A 23293-nucleotide genomic window follows, 5' to 3' on the forward strand; every position below is an offset into this window, starting at 1 on the left:
CGCCACCCCCTATTCCAGGGGGGGGCAATTAATTTTCCCATGGGACCGTATGAGAAATTGGGATGGTTTTAGAGGGCCGGACTAATATAATAAACTCAGTTCTACACAATACTGTATATATACTAACCCTCCATAAACAAACAGTAACTTAAACAATACAAAAATTCAATGAAAATATGGAGGTCAGTTGGAGCATACATACTGGCCCTGGTGGCCAGTGGGGAGCATACATACTGGCCCTGGTGGCCAGTGGGGAGCATACATACTGGCCCTGGTGGCCAGTGGGAAGCATACATACTGGCCCTGGTGGCCAGTGGGAAGCATACATACTGACCCTGGTGGCCAGTGGGAAGCATACATACTGGCCCTGGTGGCCAGTGGGAAGCATACATACTGGCCCTGGTGGCCAGTGGGAAGCATACATACTGGCCCTGGTGGCCAGTGGGAAGCATACATACTGGCCCTGGTGGCGAGTGGGGAGCATACATACTGGCCCTGGTGGCGAGTGGGGAGCATACATACTGGCCCTGGTGGCGAGTGGGGAGCATACATACTTGCCCTGGTGGCGAGTGGGGAGCATACATACTGGCCCTGGTGGCGAGTGGGGAGCATACATACTGGCCCTGGTGGCGAGTGGGGAGCATACATACTGGCCCTGGTGGCGAGTGGGGAGCATACATACTGGCCCTGGTGGCGAGTGGGGAGCATACATACTGGCCCTGGTGGCGAGTGGGGAGCATACATACTGGCCCTGGTGGCGAGTGGGGAGCATACATACTGGCCCTGATGGCGAGTGGGGAGCATACCTAATGGCCCTGGTGACCTGTGGGGCATGGATACTGGCCCTGGGGGAGCTGAGGGCACAGGCCGGCAGCACTGCAGCAGCAGAGCCTGGGGGCTCCTCTGGCTGCCTTCTCTGAGTCCCCTGTGTGTCTGCTTCTTCTATTGCAGGCACAGGGGGACCTGAGAAGACAGAAGTGCTGGACTCTCCCCTGCTCCCCCCTCCTGCACTCACACTGCTCTCTCTCTGCTGCTACTGGTGTACTTACCTCAGTTGCAGAACAGACGTTTTTGAAGTGGCCGCTGTGTGTTGATGAACCGGTCACATGTGAGGATCCTGGGTAGAAGGGGCAAGCAAAGGGGGCGTGGCCAGCATCAACAGCAGCAGGAGGGGACAAGGAAGGCATCCGAGGAGTGTGTCCAGCATTCAGAGGGGGCGTGGACAACAGCAAAAGGGGCGTGGATAGCAGCATAGACGCCAAGGAAGGCATCCAGAGACTGTGATCAGCATCCAGAGGGGCATAACTGGCAGCAAGAATGGGCGTGACCGGCAGAGTGGGGGGCGTGGCAGCTGCTTATCACTGTACTGCGGGATAGATAGCTCCTGACCGTGAGAGCGGGGCTGAGGTAGAAAATCGTAGATCAGGCCACGCCTCCAACTCTGAGCTAAGACAGGCGGGCCGGTCACAGACAGTAGGCGGGTCGCATCCGGCCCGCAGGCCGCCCCTTGCCCAGGTCTGCCCTATACTAAGTACTGGCTGCGTTCTATGTTGACACAGCAAGTGCTTAGCAGGGGAGTCTGATCCAGTATAGGAAGCTGGTGTCATATTAGAATCTGAGTGGACGCAGCCAGCGCTTAGTAGAGGGTGTGGTGCCAGCACAAAGAGAAGGTTCCTTCTTCTTAGTCCAACTATCCAGGGACAGCCTCATAGAACTATATGAAGCTATTACGCCTGAGTCGGGAGACCGGCAGGCAGTCCGCGCATTGCAGATTGTGCTTGGATTGTGTGTCGCAGATGTCTGCACGAGCCCTTACAAAAGCAGCACTTTGAAGGAAACCATAATACTCATGTGGACCTCAGTGAAAATGAGTTGACACCTCTGTCCTAATTCAAGTACATGGGGTTGAGCTGCGGCACCGAACACAGCCACTAGCAAAACAATCTTGTTTTTATGATACCCCCCCAGATGCACTGGGAGCAAATATGTATATTACAGCCATGTCCCTCCTGCTGATCTCACTGGTACACGAGAAGATCATTATCACTAAAATGAAGTCTATTTTCATCCTGGGTTAGTAAGAAATCTGTCACTGATGAAATTAGGTCATTTTTGGATTAAAAGATTATAAACAAATTTTCTTTTACCACAATACATTAGCCAAAGGAAAACAATGAGTTACTATTTACTGGAAACTTATCTATTTAAAACAAGGGTTAAGTCGTAACCTGCCATTCTCCTTGAGATTTTCTAATGTCAAAGTCCAGAAAGTTGCTGAAGAGTCATTAAACGTTTCCAATGCTAATAATGACAATGTATCTATAAAAATTAGATGCAATACAGATGATCCACAAGGAATTTTTATATGTGCACCCTAAGCTTCAATAAGCGACCATCATCTGAACGATGTAACTAAAAGTATTTTTCGGACTATAAGACGCACCGGACCATAAGATGCACCCTGATTTTAGAGGAGGAAAATAGGAAAATAAAATTTTAAGCAAAAAATGTGGTCATGACACACTGTTATCGGGTGAGGATCTGCTGCTGACACTGTTATGGGGGGTAATGTCCTCAAATTCTCTACTAAGGTACCCCAGCCTGGTAATGATCCTCCTGCCTTGTATATGATACCCATCCTTGTATATATGTACACCATCCTGGTATATGCCCTTATCCTGCTATATACTGGCATCCTGCTATATACCCCCATCTTAGAATATGCCCTCATCCTGCTATATACCCCCATCCATCCTGCTATATGGCCCCATCCATCCTGCTATATGGCCCCATCCTGCTTTATGGCCTGTATCCTGTGTCACACAAACCCCCCCCCCCCCCCCCAAAAAAACCCCTTTATACCCCCCTTTCCTGCTCCATCCCTCCTCCTCCTGTCAGTGCCGGCAGTAGCGCCGCTGATCTGTGTGGTGCAGTCACCTTTGTCTGCAGCATCGCAATCTTCTCCTGTCTGTACCTGTTAGCTGACCGCTCTCTACACAGATCAGCTGGCCGGCAGACAGGAGGAGATTGCGATTCTGCAGGGAAGTGACCGGAGAGTATACCATAATATTCACTGCGCTCCGCGCTGATGATGATGCGCGGGGAGCAGTAAATTCAGCCGCACATGATCACTCCAGGCTGTAGTTGCCAGGGGTGATCATGCTGGGCGGCTGTTAATTATGCCCGCACCCCCACGCCCACCTGTCAGCGCCGGTTTCAGAGCTGAGGGATGATGGGCGGGAGGACGGGCGTGCATATGTAATGAGTGGGCCCACGTGGTCACGACAGGCACTGCTACAGCCTGCTCGTGCCCCCGATGACCCGCTCCACTGCAGCACCCTCATTCCCTGCAGCCACATTCAGACTATAAGACGCACCCCCCACTTTCCCCCTACATTTGGGGGAAAAAAGTGCGTCTTATAGTCCGAAAAATACGGTAAATTCCATTGGTCAGTGTGCGATCTGATTGTCCCTGGGACAGCACTTGTCTGTGCAATACGCTTGTGTGAACAAACCCTAAAAGAAAGTGACTTACAGAGCTATTGGCCTCTTCACTCCTTTTATGACTCCATCCAGGACAGCCAACCCCTCATCTGCCACAAATAGCAACTTCACTCCACGAGCCTGGAGTTTCTCCACAATTTTCAAGGCTCCTTTGTGTCCGGATACCTAATTCCACATTTGGGTAGACATTAGGAGAGAAAAATAAGATAAAGAGAAAATAAAACAGAATTGATGCCACTTCATGGCATACATTTTGACATTTGGAGTACAATTTACTAGGAGTCGATTAGCATCGCAGTCCCTGTTCTTTCAAGTTACTGTTGACCTTAAATAGGCGTTAATGTACATGTATGTATTTATGTACACACAATGGCCTTGATTCAAAAAAACAATTTTGGCCGAATTCTGCTTTAAATTCATTAGAAAAGTCTAAAAAATGTTGTGCAACTCTGTATTCCTTAAAAATTTGGTCACAGACTGCTCCTACTGGTGAACCTGCCACTTCTGCACACACAGAGCAGCAGCTTCTCTTCCGCTCTGCTAGCAGGGGGTGATGTATTGCTGACTAACAATTGGCTCCCTGCTGCCTAACTGCGGGAAGCTGGCTGTCAATCGGCATAACATCGGCAGTTAGGCCCTGTCAATAGAGAAGCTTAAAAGAAAAAGCTACTCTGCTGACGAGGAGCAGCTGAATCGCTAGCAAGAGCAGTCAGTGACTGCTCTTAGGCAGCTCCGTATAGAACAGGCAGGTACTGAGCAATCCCCTGCCTGTTTGTTTTTTTGGCTCATGGGGGAAAAAAAATAAAATTTAGTTCTAGTTCACCCCTATAAATATTTTATCTGGCACCTACCTCCTCATCATGTCCTAGTCCAATATAGAATGACCGTTTTGGTTTGTAGTCTCTCTTCAGCAGTAATTCAAGAGCTTGAAGAACTCCCTGGAGAATACACAAAACAGAGGTACACAAATTGACAGTCAGGGATACAATAGTTAACCACACGATATGAAAAAAATAAATTGACATACTTTTCTTTCAAATCCCTGCATCTCCCATGGTTTGATGCCATTTTCTATCATCACAACTCCGCACAGAATTACTGGTTGCAGCAGTGATGCATTCATTGTAATGACATTGCTGCTGCAACCATTGAATGCACTTTTTAGCACAACTTTATAAATGCTGCATAATAAACAGAAACCACAAAATTGTAGCAACCTTGGAGAAACTTAAGAAAAAAAAAAAAGTATAGTGATTATTTTTGAGCTATCTGCAGAGCAGAAAGAAGCAATGTCAGCAGAGGGATTTCGGTCAAATTGATGACCAACATAGTTCAACAGAGTCCTGCTGCAACAAGCCCTTCAGAAGGCCGAATCGGTTTCTCAGCACTCCGCTAATCATAGCCTTATGGCACTGATCAAACTGCTACTACCACTCACATGGCACATCACAACCTGCTTGCAATTTTGGCAAACATCAGTTAATAGAATGTTAGATGTGCAAAGCAAAACTGTGAAGAAACAAAAGATTAAACTCTCAAATGAATGACAAGCATCATGTAAATAATCAAACACTATCAAAGCAATGTGGTGACAGCATCATTTGTCAGCAGGTTTTTAAGATGCAGGAAGTGGAAGACTATTTATCATCCTGGAAAGATAAAGACTAGCAGGAGGACAAGTCTGCAAATGTCTTTAATAAATCCTGAGAACTGATCCTGTGTGAAGGGAACAGTGGTTGATCATGCGCACTGCCGCTTCTTCTATGATTCATTCATTATTTTGGGGGTGCTGAAGATTAGCTGAACACTTAGCTCTCGTCTATCTCCCATTAAGAATGAATGACTGAAGTGTTTTCTATGGCTTAGGCTGGGCATGCTAGCGGTCGTATAGCAAGAGAGGTCCCAGGGTAATAGCTTTCATATGGCTCAGCAGGAACGGGAACGTCCGCTGCACACAACAGAGGCAACGGCATGGCTGGAGGATCAACAAGGAGGAAACGGGAGGCTGCAGTGTGCATGGAAGGGGAAAGTGGGGGAGTCCCAAGATGGTGCCGACGCGCTGGCCACAGGTACCAGGGAAGGAAGGACCGCTGCCGCTGCTGTAGTAAAGCTAACTACTTTTGCCAGAACATCCTTGAATCAAGCCAGTTGTGCAGAGGGACCGACGGCACAGCCGGAAAGTGTTGATGTACAAACCCAAACACTATCAAAGGCAATGAGAGGAAACTGCACTTACATGTTGTGATAAACCCCCTGTCCTCCAGCCTCAGCCAGCAGCAACATGCCTTGTCATTAACGCTGACCAGTCTGTAGCTGAATTCATGCTAAGGGGTTGTGTTTACAGCTCTATCTTCACTTACTATTCAGATGAGTCTGCTAAAGAACGATTTACCAATCGTGATGGGCGAATACTAAAATATTCAGATTTAGTAATCTCGAATATTTTGAACTATTTGTGTATTTGTCATGAATCTAATGCACGTCAATGGGAAACTCGAATAATTTTCCTGTGGACCCTCCCAAAATGTCTGGCAAAGCTGTAAAAATGCTTAAATTGATGGAAAAGTGCTGAAATTGAATGGGAAAAGCAAGGAGAAAATGCCTGGATGCATCTCTGAAACACAGGTTTCAGAGGTTTCAGTTGGTGGCTCACGCAGAGGGTATCGTGAGAACAAAAAGAAGTGACCTCACCATGACCACTCATCATGGCCTCCAGATGTAGGAAAACAAAGATCATTGTGGGAAGATGTGTGTATTACGTCGGACCTGTGGGGGGCGTTTTGGGAAGGGGTGTAAGGGGGATCAATAAATTTGTGAAAGGGTGTGTTTTTTTTTTTAATTTAAAATAAAGAATTTTGGTGTGTTTGTGTTTTTTCTCTTTTTACTTACAGGTGTGGTAATAGGGGAGTCTCATAGACCCCTCTCCATTACCAACCCAGGGCTTGATGGCAGCTGTGATTTTTGACAAATCACAGCTGAAATCAACCCCATATATTACCTTGATTGCCACTGCACCAGGGCAATCAGGACCAGCTGGGTAAAGTGCCACAATGTGCGCATCTAATGGATGTGCTAATTGTGGGGCGGCTGCGGGCTGCTATTTTTAGGCTAGGAAGGGCCCAATCATCATGGACCTTCCCAGCCTGAGAATACACAGTCCTCAGCTGTCTACTTTACCTGCACTGGTTATCACAAATAAGAGGGGGACTATATTTTTTTTTCCCACTGCGCCAGGCAATAACAGTAATGCCAATTGCAGAGATACGCACAGCACATAAACACAAATGTATGCCCATACACACAGGAGATACATAATGTACATAAATGGAGTATACACACCTAGATGAAGATACAGAGCACAGACATACACTATGTGCAGAATTGTTAGACAAGTGAGTATTTTGATCACACGATACTTTTTATATATATATAGGTTGTCCTACTCCAAGATGTATAGGCTTGAGAGCCAACTACCAATTAAGTAAATCAGGTGATGTGCATCTCTGTAATGAGGAGGGATGTGGTGTAATGAAATCAACACCCTATATAAAGGTGTGCTTAATTATTAGGCAACTTCCTTTCTAAGGTGGAGGTGGGATACTGGTATGGGCTTGTATCATCAAAGATGACCTTGTGGGATCTTTTTGGGTTGAGGATGGAGTGAAGCTCAACTCCCAGATCTACTGCCAGTTTCTGGAAGAGAACTTCTTCAAGCAGTGGTACAGGAAGAAGTTGGTATCGTTCAAGAAAAACATGATTTTCATGCAGGTCAATGCTCCATCACATGCATCCAACTACTCCACAGCGTGGCTGGCCAGTAAAGGTCTAAAAGATGAAAAAATAATGACATGGCTCCCTTGATCACATGATCTGAACCCCATAGAGAACCTGTGGTCCCTCATAAAACGTGAGATCTACAGGGAGGGAAAACAGGACACCTCTCGGAACAGTGTCTGGGAGGCTGTGGTAGCTGCTGCACGCAATGTTGATCGTAAACAGATCAAGCAACTGACAATCTATGGATGGTAGGCTGTTAAGTGTCATTATAAAGAAAGGTGGCTATATTGGTCACTAATTTTTTGGGTTTTGTTTTTGCATGTCAGAAATGTTTATTTCTAAATTTTATGCAGTTACATTGGTTTACCTGGTGAAAATAAACAAGCGAGATGGGAATATATACGGTTTTTATTAAGTTGCCTAATAATTCTGCACAGTAATAGTTACCTGCACAAACAGATATCCCCCTAAGACAGCCAAACCTAAAAAAAACCCCACTCCAACTTCCAAAAATATTAAGCTTTGATATTTATGAGTCTTTTGGGTTGATTGCGAACATAGTTGTTCATCAATAATAAAAAAAAATCCTGTAAAATACAACTTGCCCAATAATTCTGCACACTGTGTATATGTAGCTACATAGAGTACAGGCACACAATGTACATATGCGGAGCACATACAGTACAGACCAAAAGTTTGGACACACCTTCTCATTCAATGAGTTTTCTTTATTTTCATGACTCTGAAAATTGTAGATTCACGTTGAAGGCATCAAAACTATGAATTAAAACATGTGGAATGAAATACTTCAAAAAGTGTGAAACTGAAAATACCGTATTTTTTCGCTTTATAAGACGCACTTTTCTTCCCCCAAATTTTGGGGTAAAGTAGGGGGTGCGTCTTATAAACCGAATATACGGGTGGGGGGGGGGGTGTATATATATATATATATATATATATATTCACACACTGCAGGGTCCGCTCTGGAGCGGTGCTGGGGGCAAGTGACAGCTGCGGGCGGCAGCGTTTGATCTCCTGCTCATATAATATGCATAGCCCTGTTCATCAGCAGCGTGGTGCTGAAACTGCATCACGCTGAGGGGCTGGGGCAGCGGGGCATATTATATCTGCCTGTGCTCCCTTTGATCGCACATGATCCCCCCTGCGTTAGATATGGCCCCGTGCTGCTGCCCATAGTAAAATAAAAAAAAGCTTTACTTACCTCCAGCGCTGATCCCCCGGTCTCCTGCTGCTGCTGTCTGTAATAAGGCACGCAGAGATGATATCACTCTGCCGTGCCGATCACATAACCGGCAGCAAGAACCACAAAGTAGAGGAAGCCGGAGCTCAAGTTCGAGGAGGGAGACACGAGGAGGGACAGCGCTGAGAAGGTAAAGAAAGAGTGTTTTATTTTATTATGGGCAGCAGCATGGGGGGCATATCTAACACAGGGGAGATAGGCCATCTATAGTGGCCATGGGCAGCACACATGGGGGGCATATCTAACACAGGGGAGGTGTGCCATCTAGAGGGGCCATGGGCAGCATACATGGGGGCCATATCAAACACAGGGAAGATGTGCCATCTATAGTGGCCATGGGCAGCAGTATGGGGGCCATATCAAACACAGGGGAGGTGTATCATCTATTAGGGGCCATGGGCAGCACACATGGGGGCCATATCAAACACAGGGGAGGTGTACCATCTATAGGGGCCATGGGCAGCACAGGGGGACGTGTCCCAGCACAAGGGGGCTATATTCAATATAAGGGGGCCATATCCAGATTCAGGGGGGCTAATTTTAGGATGGGGGGCTATGAGGGACATATACCCTATATGATTTGTTAGACGGACACTGGCATTATAAGATGGGCCCCATTTAACATTAAAAAAAAAAATAAAAATTCTCTTTTCCTTCACCAAATTTGGGGGTGCGTCTTATAAACCGAAAAATATGGTATGTCTTATATTCTAGGTTCTTCAAAGTAGCCACCTTTTGCTTTCATTACTACTTTGCACACTCTTGGCATTCTCTTGATGAGCTTCAAGAGGTAGTCACCGGAAATAGTTTTCCAACAGTCTTGAAGGAGTTCCCAGAGATGCTTAGCACTTGTTGGCCCTTTTGCCTTCACTCTGCGGTCCAGCTCACCCCAAATCATCTCGATTCGGGTCAGGTCTGGTGACTGTGGAGACCAGGTCATCTGGCGTAGCACCCCATCACTCTCCTTCTTAGTCAAATAGCCCTTACACAGCCTGGAGGTATGTTTGGGGTCATTGTCCTGTTGAAAAATAAATGATAGTCCAACTAAACGCAAACTGGATGGAATAGCACGCTAGTTCAAGATGCTGTGGTAGGCATGCTGGTTCTGTATGCCTTCAATTTTGAATAAATCCCCAACAGTGTCACCAGCAAAGCACCCCCACACCATCACACCTCCTCCTCCATGCTTCACAGTGGGAACCAGGCATGTAGAGTCCATCCGTTCACCTTTTCTACAAAGATATGGTGGTTGGATCCAAAGATCTCAAATTTGGACTCATCAGACCAAAGCACAGATTTCCACTGGTCTAATGTCCATTCCTTGTGTTCTTTAGCCCAAACAAGTCTCTTCGGCTTGTTGCCTGTCCTTAGCAGTGGTTTCCTAGCAGCTATTTTACCATGAAGGCCTGCTGCACAAAGTCTCCTCTTAATAGTTGTTCTAGAGATCAGAAGGTGTGTCCAAACTTTTGGTCTGTACTGTATATACACGTATAAACATTGTCAAAATTGTAGGCACTCTTCTTTTAAAGTAAAAAGACCCACAATGTTCACAAATAACGAACTGACAAAAGTACATTTTCAATTTTCATTTACTTAACTAATCAGAATCAGATGTTGCTATTAAATTGTTCTTCAAACAGAAACATTTTAAAAAACAAACTAATGAAAATGGCCAGGACAAAAATTATGGTTCCTTTAATATTTAGTTGCACAACCTTTGGAGGCAATCTCTGGAAGCAAAAACTCTGAAACGTTCAATAAGACTTTTGCACTTGTCCACGGGTATTTTGGCTCATTTCTCCCGAGTAGTGATGGGCGAACCCGCAGATATCCGGGATTTCTGGGTCCAAATTTTTTTTAAATTTGGTTCGGGCCTAGAATTAATATTGGATATATGCCCGGACGCCAATCCCCATATATGTCTATGGGGACCAGAATCATGCACTTTAAAATGGTTTTTATAAAGGGCTAGGGGGATTAGAGCAGGCATATTATACTTACCAGTCTCCGCATAGCTGTAACACTACTTCCTCATACATATGCTCATTATTCCGCATGCATATGCACTGCTTCCCACCCACCAGCAGTCCTGGTGTCTGTGATTGGTGAATAAATCTGGTGCAGACATCTCAGCACCAAATTTGCATTTGCTCGCAAAAAAAAAACACATCAAAACAGTTTTTGTGTGTTTTTTTGCCAAGAGATGCAGATTTGGTGCTGAAATACATATACCATATTCCTGCATCTGGTGTTACACAAATTCTCTTGAATGAGGCAATACCCCACATGTGTATGCACAGTACTGTTTGGCTATACAGCAGGGCTTGGGAGGGAAGGAGCAATTTGGAGCACACATTTTCCTAGAATAGCCTGCAGACTCCATTTGCAGAGCCCCTAAGTGCCAGAACAGCAGAAACTGTCTAAAGTGACCACATTTTTACAATGACACCACTCTGGCAATTCATCCAAGAGTGTAGTGACTATTTTGTCTCTGGAAAACACCCCTGAAGTCCAACGTGGTGAATGTTGCAGAATTAAAAATTGCAAATAAGCCCTTATAGTGCCCAGTACATTGTAGTGCCTGTACAATGTGCCCAGCTCATGCTTCTGGAGACACACAGCCCATAAATAAGCAGGCTTCCTCATTACAGAAATGCCAAACACGTGGAGGGCAACTGTGGTTTAAACACATTGTGACGTTCAGAAGGAAGGGGGCATTTGGATTTGGCTGGATTTCTTTTTGTGCTACCAGTAGCCACCTATATTTCACTTAACAGATGACGAACCTGAGTGAGGACTTTTCTTATGGCTGCGTTGAATGCTATTGGTGGCAATTAGGGGTATAGAACATTTTGGATCAGTTCATATTTATCCTGTGGTCTATGCTGAGCACTTACACTACATCTCCGAAATACATAATTCAGGTGAAACCCCTGACTCATTCATTCCTTCACTAGTATGAGGCAGCAGAGTTATCCGTACTCTGTTGGGCCTCTGTTCAATGGTGTCCTTGTTTTCAAAAGATTCACAAAATTGTTGTTGACCACAATTTTGGGCTCACGTAAAAAGACACATAAAAGATGGACACCACCGCATCATAGACCAGATGGGAGTTCAAAGTGACTGCCTCATTACATTGAATCTTTCATTGGGAATGTCACAAACCACCGGGGGGGTCACTCAGAAATCCCCCGCGCTGGCTACCAGTACGTCACAATCGGGGGGTAACAAGTGGGGGTCACCCCTCCTTTATACCTCCCGACCGACAGACAGAGCACGTGACGCGCTCTCTAGCGCCCCTCTTATAGTCAGGCCAATTATGGAATTGCCCGACAATAAGCAAGGAGGCCGCTATACTACTTATGCCGATTATTGAAGGGTCCCCAGTGAGAGTAGGGTATATATTCCCCCGACCTCCGCGGGCGGAATATATAAAACCTCCCCGAATCTCACTGGCCTCCCCACAATAATCCTTGGCACAACTCGCTGCCACCAACCGCTTCACGGTGACTATTAGCCGAACACACAGACGTGGGATTCAAGATCGAGATAACAGAACAGCCCAAGATTAATTATATAATTTAATCAGCCTAAAGCACACTAGAAACTACAATATATACAATAGGGAATCTACAGAATATACATATGTCAGAGTACAGTTACAGATAAAGCATGGTTTACAAACAGGTATGCAATTCAATCAGTTACCTTGTGCGTCTGGCCACAGGGGGGCGCTGTAGACCAGGTTTCTAGGAACTCCCACAGATGTTTCCTGCACGTGACCCCCAGCGAAAGAACCCTGGAAAATGGCCGAAGTAGGGTTATCAACCTGGGCAAATCCAGGTCCCCTCCTACCTTAGTGACCTCAGAGGGAGCACTGCTCCACCCCTGGCTGGAGTTATGGACAATCCACAACATGGAATATGGGCCATAACTTTGCCTGGGAGCGTCGTAGGCGGACGCCGACGCTCTCATTGTGACAGCTATGAATTTAGCTACAGAACGAGAGGTTTCATGACTTGTCTACTAGTTCCCCATTGGCTGATATCACGCCTGGGGTATTTCCCAAGCTCCCGCTCCCATAAAAAGGGTGTGCCAGCATCGTCCGCATGCGGAGACACCATTTTTATGGTTGCCATATTTATCGGAAATATGGCTTGCGAGATATGAACCATTTTTTACTGGAGTCGTTCTGTCTGGATACTTCCAAGCTTGCTAATTAGATAGCAGCAACTACCACAGGGTCACGGCAGGGAGTCATCCTGTGTCCATTGTTCCCACATCACCTAATTTCCATATCATAGGAGATGGCCATGGGATGTGACACCTTCACAGATGCTGGACATTGAGGACAAGAAGGGAGGGGGCACTGCCAGGGAGTGATGAGCGATTATGACTGGAAGTCATAATTCATCTTCATATCCCGGGATTTGCCTCACACCTCCCCCCTTTTGAGGGCGCTAGGGGGCAGCACACTCCGGTGTTCCCCCGTGCGCCCATCCGCGACCTCTCCTTGTCGGGACAGCCCGTCTGCGTTACCGTGGTCACGGCCCCTTTTGTGGCGAATGGTGAAGTTGTATTGCTGGAGCGCAAGGCTCCATCGCAACAATCGCCCATTCGTCCCAGAGACGGTGTGCAACCAGCTGAGGGGATTGTGGTCCGTCTCCACGATGAAGTGGCGCCCGTATAGATAGGGTTGCAGACGCTGCAGGGCCCACACTATGGCCAGGCACTCCTTCTCCATCGTGGAATAGGCCACTTCCCTTGGTAACAGCTTCCTGCTCAGGTACAAGACTGGGTGCTCTTGGCTCGCAGAGTCCACCTGGCTGAGCACCGCACCGAGGCCGAAGTCACTGGCGTCGGTCTGTACTACAAACGGACGCGTGAAGTCGGCTGCCTGTAGCACGGGCGGGCTGGACAGGGCGTCCTTTAGGGCCTGGAAGGCTGTCTCGCAGTCCATTGTCCAATCGACTGCAGAGGGCAGCTTCTTCTTGGTGAGGTCCGTCAAGGGCTTTGCCAGGCTACTATAGCGTGGAACAAACCTCCTATAGTACCCAGCGGTCCCCAAGAAGGACATCACCTGCTTCTTGGTCCTGGGGGTGGGCCAGGATGCGATGGCCTCCACTTTCTCAGGCTCGGGCTTCAGTGTTCTCCCGCCTACCCGGTGACCGAGGTACTGGACCTCGCTCATGGCCAGCTGACACTTTCCCGGCTTGATGGTCAAACCTGCCCGGTGGATCCGCCTGAGCACCTGTGCTAGATGCTCTAGGTGGTCCTCCCAGGTGGGACTGAAGACGGCAATGTCATCTAGGTACGCGGCCGCGTACCCTTCAAGTCCCTTGAGCAGGGTGTTGACCATCCGCTGGAAAGTGGCAGGGGCATTCCTCATCCCGAATGGCATCACCGTGGACTCGTATAGTCCAAATGGGGTAATAAAGGCAGAGCGTTCCCTGGCCTTGCGAGTCAGGGGGATCTGCCAATATCCCCGGCTCAGGTCCATGATGGTCAGGTACTGAGCCCCGGCCAACTGATCGAGCAGGTCATCGATGCGTGGCATTGGGTACGCATCGGCGACCGTGACAGCATTGAGCCCCCTGTAGTCCACGCAGAACCGAGTGGTTCGGTCCTTCTTAGGGACGAGGACTACAGGCGAGGCCCAAGCGCTGTTGGATGCCTGGATCACCCCCAGCTTCAGCATCTCGTCAATCTCCTGGCGCATGTGTTGCTGCACCTCCAGGGAGACCCGATATGCTGAACGCCGGATCGGGGGATGATCCCCAGTGTCCACGTGATGGACAGCCAAGTCAGTCCTTCCGGGCTGGTTGGTAAACAACCCCCGGAAGGGGTGTAGGGTGGCCCACAGCTGGGACCGTTGGTCCTCCAAGAGCTGGTGGCCAACCTCCACATCCTCAATGGATCCGCCTGCCCTAACCTGGGCTAGCATATCCAAGAGGGTTTCCGCTTCTCCCTCCTCGGGCAGGTTGCACACGGGGAGCGCACATGCCTCCCGCTCATGATGTGCCTTCATCATGTTCACATGGAAGGGCTTCCGCCTTCCACGGGCAGGGTCCAGGGTGACCAGGTACGTCACAGGGTTGAGCTGCTGGTACACGAGGTATGGGCCTTCCCAGGCTGCCTGAAGCTTGTCCTGTGGTACGGGGACCAGTACCCACACCTTTTGACCCACTTGGTAGGTCCTCTCACAAGCGTTCTGGTCGTACCAACGCTTCTGATCGGCCTGGGCTTGAGCCATATTGTCGTGTACCAGTTGCGTCAAGGCCTGCATTTTGTCCCGGAAGCGCATGACATACTCGATAACCGACACTCCAGGGGTGGCCAAATCCCCTTCCCAAGCCTCTTTCACCAGAGCCAGGGGGCCCCGCACACGTCGCCCGTACAGGAGCTCAAACGGTGAGAATCCTGTTGAGGCCTGTGGAACCTCCCGGTAAGCAAATAACAGGTGTGGGAGATACCGCTCCCAGTCACGCCCATGGGAGTCGACCAACATCTTAAGCATCTGCTTTAAGGTGCCATTAAACCGCTCGCACAGGCCATTAGTCTGTGGATGGTACGGGCTGGCCACCAGATGTCGCACCTGGACTTGCTTACAGAGGGCCTCCATCAGCTGGGACATGAATTGGGTCCCCCGGTCAGTGAGCATTTCCTGGGGAAAACCCACTCGGGAGAAAATCTCCAGCAATGCAGTGGCCACCTTGTCAGCCCGAATGGACGACAAGGCCACTGCTTCTGGGTACCGGGTGGCATAGTCCACTACCGTCAGTATGAAGCGTTTCCCGGAGCTGCTGGGGATGGCCAGCGGGCCGACCAGATCCACAGCCACCCTCCTGAAAGGCTCATCGATGATTGGCAGAGATACTAGTGGGGCTTTGGGGTGTGGCCCCGCCTTCCCCACTCTCTGACAGGTTTCACACGAACGGCAGTAGGCAGCCACATCGGCCCCCATTTTTGGCCAGTAGAAATGCTGGTTTAACCTGGCCTTGGTCTTAGCGATCCCTAGGTGTCCGGCCATCGGAATCTCATGTGCGATCCGCAACAACTCCGTCCGGAACGGATAGGGTACCACCAACTGTCGGTCCCTGGGCCACGCCTCCGGTGAACCCTGCTGGACCGTGGCCCGGTACAGCCGTCCTTGGTCCCAGACCACTCGCTCCGGGTCCGAGTCCGAGGGAGGCTGTGCCGCCTGCTCCTTAAGAGCTGTCAGGCTGTCGTCAGCTTCTAACGCTGCCTGAAACCCCTGACTAGATGTGGCCAGAATCGACGAGACTGTCACATCTTCGGTCAGTACCCCGGGACCTGTGTCCTGGCCTCCACCTGACTCGGCTGCCACTTGGTCAGAAGGGGAAGAGCTATCGGACCTCCGGGAGGCCCCTTGGCTTCCAGCACTCCCACTGCGGGTGACAGCGGCCACAGCCGCTGCGACCGTGGGTCGTGCCTGCTCCTCCTCCGTTCCTGACCAAGTCGCCGGTTCAGGCAGACCTACCTGGCTTCCTGACACCCCGGTTGTGGGGGAACCATGCACCGAGATCTTACCTGGGAGCACTTCCGCTCCTGGACCGGCCCCAATCTCACCTGCCTGTTCCCCTCCTGCAGCAACAGAACCCCGCTGTGAAATCTCTGGGGACCCCACATTTGCTGTGGTAGCCCCCACCCCACACACTGGTCCTCCCCCTGCAGCACCCTGCTCTCTGCTTATCCCTGCAGAGGGCAGCAGATCCCAGCTCACAGGCTGATTACTTGTAGAGGCATTGTCACACCTTTCTCTGACCCCCTCCCCTGTCACAGCTGCAGCTGTGTGTGTGTCTATGGTGTCTGTGCAAGCAGAAATATCAGAGTTCACTCCCCCCTCTCTCACATCATTCATAGATAACACATTAACATTGTCAGGAGTCATGTCCGTACTGGCTGAAGGTTCAGCCCTTGGTGGGGGCCCAAACTGGGAGGTTATCTGCCCCAAATCTGTCCCAAGTAGCACGTTTGCGGGGATCCGATCAGTTACCCCCACCTCCCTCACCCCTCGCCCTGCGCCCCAGTCCACATAAATGTCAGCAACAGGCAGCGCCGGGTCAATGCCTCCAATCCCGGAGACAGCGAGGGTTTTTCCAGGGATCAAGTCTTGGGGGGACACCATCTCAGGCCGCACCAGAGTCACCTCCGAGGCGCTGTCTCGCAGTCCTATGGTCACAGACCGGCCGACGGTGACAGGTTGGAAGCTGTCCAGGGACCTACCACCACCCCCACCCACACAATACACCTTGGGCGGCCCTTGGGACGGGGACGGAGCCGGGGCCTTGGGACGCTGAGGGCACATGGCCTTGAAGTGTCCAGGTAGGTTGCACTGGTGGCACCGTCTTGGCTCTGCCACGGGCCTGGAGAGGGGAGTTGAGGGGGACACCCCCTGCAGTCTAGGGGCAGGTGGGGCAGTCGCAGAATTCATCTTACCCCCTCTCCAGGTGCTGCTGGTGGCTGCTCTCCTGGCCTCAGGAGCCCGATTGTTGGTGTAGTCATCGGCCAGGGCAGCTGTAGCCGTGGACCCCTTTGGCTTCTGGTCTCGGATGAACTGGCGGAGATCCTCAGGGCAGTTCCACAAGAGTTGCTCCGTGATGAACAAGTCCAGGATCTCCGGTCCGGTGGAAAGCTGCAGGCCTTGGGTCCAGTGGTCGGCAGCTCGGGCAAGTGCCCGCCTGTGGTCAGTCCAGGAGTCCTTTGGTCCCTTCTGCAGGGTCCGGAACTTCTTGCGGTAGGACTCTGGAGTGAGGTTGTACTGTTGGATCAGGGCCCGCTTGATGGTGTCGTAGCCCTGATCTGCCTCAGCAGGCAAGTCCCCAAGGATATCCAGGGCCTTACCCCTTAGACGGGGGGTCAGGTATTTGGCCCACTGATCCTTGTCCAGATGGTGCTGCAAGCAAGTCCGTTCAAAAGCAGTCAGGAAAGAGTCCAAGTCTCCATCCTTCTCCAGCACTGGGAAGTCCTCAACACGGACCTTTGGAAGTTTGGTGTTTTGAAGGTCACATGTGGCTGATGAGGGCCGGAGCTGAGCTAGCTGCAGCTGGTAGTCACGGTCTGCCTGTCGCTCTCGCTCTTCACGCGCTGCCTGCCGCTCCGCAGCCTCACGCGCTGCTTGCCGTTCCGCAGCCTCAGCGTCACGCGCTGCTTGCCGCTCCGCAGCCTCAGCGTCACGCGCTGCCTGTCGCCCACGCTCGGCCATGAGTATCTCGTAGGTATCCCGGTCTCCAGCCATAAGCCTGGCCAAGGCAGCTTGAAGGAGGGCCTCTGCACCTCTCAGGCCGGAGGGATTGGCAAGTGGTGATCTGCGGCACGCTGCAGAGCCAGGTGATTCACTGTCCATTGCAGAGCGGAGGGCTGGCATCTGGCTCGTTGAGGACCCTTGGGTGAGCTGCTCCTCATCTTGTCCATAATTGCCAGGTTGTGCGCTGTCCTCTGCAGAACGGTTTTCTGGCGTCGAGCTCCTGGAGGACTCGTGGGCAACCTCCTCATTACTGTCCACAGCACCGTCCTCCCTCTCTTCGGCTCCTGCTTTAGCATTGGCCAGTTGCATAGCTCTGCTCCTGGTGCCATCAGCCATTCTTGCAGACTTTTGGTCACTGACACAGAACTGACACCTGATGCCTCCACACACCTTACAGTATCTGCACTCTGACACTCTAGTGTTGAGCTAGTCTGAAGACCCCAGCAGCCACAGCTGCTGCAGGCAGTCTTTAGTGTCTGGGAGTATGGGTCTCACACTCACACACACTATTATCTCGATCCCACCGCTATGCCACCAATATGTCACAAACCACCGGGGGGGTCACTCAGAAATCCCCCGCGCTGGCTACCAGTACGTCACAATCGGGGGGTAACAAGTGGGGGTCACCCCTCCTTTATACCTCCCGACCGACAGACAGAGCACGTGACGCGCTCTCTAGCGCCCCTCTTATAGTCAGGCCAATTATGGAATTGCCCGACAATAAGCAAGGAGGCCGCTATACTACTTATGCCGATTATTGAAGGGTCCCCAGTGAGAGTAGGGTATATATTCCCCCGACCTCCGCGGGCGGAATATATAAAACCTCCCCGAATCTCACTGGCCTCCCCACAATAATCCTTGGCACAACTCGCTGCCACCAACCGCTTCACGGTAACTATTAGCCGAACACACAGACGTGGGATTCAAGATCGAGATAACAGAACAGCCCAAGATTAATTATATAATTTAATCAGCCTAAAGCACACTAGAAACTACAATATATACAATAGGGAATCTACAGAATATACATATGTCAGAGTACAGTTACAGATAAAGCATGGTTTACAAACAGGTATGCAATTCAATCAGTTACCTTGTGCGTCTGGCCACAGGGGGGCGCTGTAGACCAGGTTTCTAGGAACTCCCACAGATGTTTCCTGCACGTGACCCCCAGCGAAAGAACCCTGGAAAATGGCCGAAGTAGGGTTATCAACCTGGGCAAATCCAGGTCCCCTCCTACCTTAGTGACCTCAGAGGGAGCACTGCTCCACCCCTGGCTGGAGTTATGGACAATCCACAACATGGAATATGGGCCATAACTTTGCCTGGGAGCGTCGTAGGCGGACGCCGACGCTCTCATTGTGACAGCTATGAATTTAGCTACAGAACGAGAGGTTTCATGACTTGTCTACTAGTTCCCCATTGGCTGATATCACGCCTGGGGTATTTCCCAAGCTCCCGCTCCCATAAAAAGGGTGTGCCAGCATCGTCCGCATGCGGAGACACCATTTTTATGGTTGCCATATTTATCGGAAATATGGCTTGCGAGATATGAACCATTTTTTACTGGAGTCGTTCTGTCTGGATACTTCCAAGCTTGCTAATTAGATAGCAGCTCCTACCACAGGGTCACGGCAGGGAGTCATCCTGTGTCCATTGTTCCCACATCACCTAATTTCCATATCATAGGAGATGGCCATGGGATGTGACACCTTCACAGATGCTGGACATTGAGGACAAGAAGGGAGGGGGCACTGCCAGGGAGTGATGAGCGATTATGACTGGAAGTCATAATTCATCTTCATATCCCGGGATTTGCCTCACAGGGAATATTGTCTGAATCGCGTTTTTTCAAAGATTTATAAGTAATCCCTGGTGTACGCGCTCAGTGTGGAGCACAGGATAAATATGAGCATTACTCTGGGATCTTTGGAAGGCAGAATAAACAAAAATCAACAGCAGCTGAATAATTAGTTTTGATTTGTTTTTTTACGACATCCACCTTGCGGTATACGTGATTAGGCGACTTTATTCGTCACGTCAGCATGATTACAGAAATTTGATATTTCTATAGGATTTTTTAAGGTATGACTATTAATCACAATAAAAACAGCTTTTTTTATACACAAAATTAAGGTTTTTTTTACAACATAGTTTATTTTTCTCTGGACAGTCAAGTGAGGGCTTGGTTTTTGCCAGATGAGTTGAAGTTTCTATTGGTACCATTTTGGGTCCCATGATTGTTTTTATTTCACTTTTTGTGAGGCAGAATCAAGAAGGAACAGCAATTCAGGATTTTGTTTTTATAAGGCAGCTTTATCCTTAGGGTCGGTACGATTACAGCAAAACCACAGGTTTTATATTTTTTATGTTTGCTGCTTTTACACCATAAAAACAGTTTTATAGAAAAAATAAAATTTGTTTTTTGCATTGCTGTATTCTATAAGCTATAGCTTTTTCATTTTGGTTGCTGATGGAGCTGTATGGCGGCTTGTTTGCAAGATAAGTTGACATTTTCAGTGAGATTTTTATTTCTATGACTTTTCCATGAAGATCAAGTTTTATTCCACTTTGCTGTATGATGAGAAGTCAGTGTTTGGTACGTTTATTTTTTTTTATTTTTTCTGGTGTTCACTGAAGGGGTTACCTAGTGTGACAGTTTTATACATTGGGTTGTTCCGGACATGGTGATACCAAATGTGTACTCTTATATATATTTTTTTTTACATAAATATACACATTTATTGTTCTTTATTTTCTGCTTTGTTTAAAAAAAAAAAAAGTTTTGCTTTAAATTGTAGTTTGTTTTTTTTCGTTTTTTTTTTTAACTTAATCTCTATATTGGACATTTACTTTTATTAGCCTGATCGTTGGTCTAATGTATTGCAATGCACCAGCATTGCAATACATTATACTTCTCAATGAGACACTCACACAAGCCTCTCAGACCATGCTCCTGGCATGGTCTGACAGGCATGCCGTATCTGGTTGACCCAGAGGTAGTCATCATGACCTTGAGTTTCCATAGCAACGATCTGGCCCCCGTGATCACGTCGCAGGGGTTCAGATTGGGTGGGAGAAGGAATGCGCTCCCTCTCCCAGCCTCCTAAATGCTGAAATTGCTATTGATTGCTGCATTTTGAGAGTTAACTAGCCAGGGGCAGAGCAAAGACTGCCCCTGTCTGTGAAAGTTGGATTTTGGCTGTCAGATAAGCAGAGTGCCCCTGAGAAGCAATCGTACATGCACAGCCTGCGACCCGCGCAATCTCCATGAGGTACCCATAAGTCATAGGTTGGGAACCCATTCCCAGCCATGACGTATGGGCACATCATAGGACGTGAAAGGGTTAAATATTTGTTTTGCAACATTACCCTGTTGGACGACCCATGTCCTGGGCAGCACATTTCGCTCCAGAATGCCATGAAAGTCATGAGAATTCATTGTTCACGGATTCAAGATACATGGTGCCAAATGCCGCAAACCAGTCCCAAGGCATAATTTAGCTTCATCAATATTTAACTTCCCGTGAAACAGAATTTTCTTTATGTTTCATTTTTACGTTTGTGAACACAGATCTGATGTGACTTGCCAAAAAGCTTTAGTTTTGTGGTTTGTGTCCGAAAGATATTCTCATATAAGGTTTTGGCTTGTGAATATGGATTTTGGCACATTCTAGTCTTGATTTTTTAAAATTTGCTTTCAACTGTGGACTCCTCCTCAGTTGTCTTCTATGAAGTCTACTTTGCCAATACAGTGACAGATGGTGCGATCTGACTCTAATGTACCTTGATTATAAACCAAAATTAATGAAAAACAGGAATAAATGTACGTTAATGTACCTTGACCATGGAGATTACCTCTACTCTTTTTGAAAGTTGTTCTGGGCTCTTTGGTTACCATTCGTATTATTCATCACTTCAATTAGTCATTGTCCACATCCAGGGAGGTTGGCTACAGTCCCAGAGACCTTAAACTTTTTAAGAATATATGCAACTGTAGTAACAGGAGCATCAAGCTACTTGGAGATGGTCTTATAGCCCTTACCTTTAACATGTTTGTCTATAATTTTCTATCTAACCTCCTGAGACACCACCTTAGCTTATCCATGTTCAGTGTGGTACATACCGTGATACCAAACAGAACAGTGACTACTTTTCATCCTTCAGTCAGACTGACTGATTACAACATTGTAGACACCTATGATGCTAATTATAGGACAGACCTTTATTTACCATGTCCCAATTGTCAAATTAGTTTCAATCTTTTCTAGGAGTACTATCATTTTTGTTCAGGCCGTTTCCATCAGATTGTTTTTGTAAACTTTTTCTGTTATATTACAATTCAAAAGCAATGGCTAATTTTCATTAATTTATATTTAGTAAATTAAAACTCAAAATTACTTTTGCCATTTTCAAGTTATTTCAGTGACCACTGAGGGTTTTTCTTACAAGCACATGTATATACATTGAGAACATCCATACAGACATATGTAAATACAAAGTATATACAATACCTAATGCCGGTCCTGAAATTACAGTGAAGAGAGCCACCTTAACTTACAGCCACATGTTCATGCCATTCTCATATTTATGAGTAACACGAATGGCTATATATCACTCCTTCATCCTTTGATATGGAAACCACATGTAGGCAAGCTACCCACTGATTAGCACGTCTGTGACCAGATGGCTGTGGGCTGCCCAAATTGGCATTCGGGGCTATATGTGTCTTAAGTAGTGATGAGCGGACCCAGACTGTAAAAGTCCGGCTCCGTGTGGTTTCAAATGTACATGAGTGCTGGGCCCGAGCCTGAAATTCTCAGGGAATTCCAGATAATGATCCAGCACTTGGCAAATGAAAAAAATAAAAGGAAAAATAAATAAAATAGGAATGAAGCAAACACTTCATACTTACAGAGTCTCCAACGCAGCTGTAACTGCTTCCGCGGCCGCTCATTCATCTTACGGAGCTGCTGATTATTGCTCATGCATACGCACTGCTTTCCCCACCCATCGGCCGTCCTGACGTCTGTGATGGGTTGAGGGCGCGTCTGACTGCAACCAATCACAGACCATGTCTGAGGGTCACTATCGTGGTGTAGAAATAAATAAATAACAGCACAGATACATTTTTTCTGCTAGAGCTGCAAATTTGTTGCAGAAATCTGGTGCAGACATTTCGGCACCAAATTTGCACCTCCTGGCAGAAAGCTGCACCGAAATGGCATCAAAATAATTTTTTGCATTTTTGGACCAAAAGATAAAAATTTGGTGATGAAATTTTTACACCATATTCATATTCCAGCTGTGACCGCAACTAAGCCGAGTGATGTCACCACTGATCGCATGGCTCATTCATTCTCTGCCTGAAGTCCACAGTAATATATATATAAATAGGAAAACGGGTTTTAGCCGCGCTGAAAAACCACTGGTGCAGGATTAATGAAGAAGTTTCTTTTTTATTACAGCATTTCCAACGCGTT

At 48.2% G+C, this 23293-nt stretch overlaps 1 protein-coding gene across 1 annotated transcript in view; it reads right to left on the reverse strand.

Moving 5' to 3' along the window:
* PM20D1 (peptidase M20 domain containing 1) overlaps positions 1 to 23293 on the reverse strand; it is a 124667-nt gene that overhangs the window by 67853 nt on the left and 33521 nt on the right. Inside the window, exons 4-5 of the mRNA XM_075333685.1 lie at positions 4356 to 4442; positions 3536 to 3669 (exon numbers count right to left, since the gene is read on the reverse strand). Of these exons, the coding sequence (XP_075189800.1) occupies positions 3536 to 3669; positions 4356 to 4442 (221 nt within the window). The remainder of the gene's footprint in view (positions 1 to 3535; positions 3670 to 4355; positions 4443 to 23293) is intronic.

The sequence above is a fragment of the Anomaloglossus baeobatrachus genome, chromosome 2, assembly GCF_048569485.1.
Source record: "Anomaloglossus baeobatrachus isolate aAnoBae1 chromosome 2, aAnoBae1.hap1, whole genome shotgun sequence".
NCBI classification, from domain to species: domain Eukaryota; kingdom Metazoa; phylum Chordata; class Amphibia; order Anura; family Aromobatidae; genus Anomaloglossus; species Anomaloglossus baeobatrachus.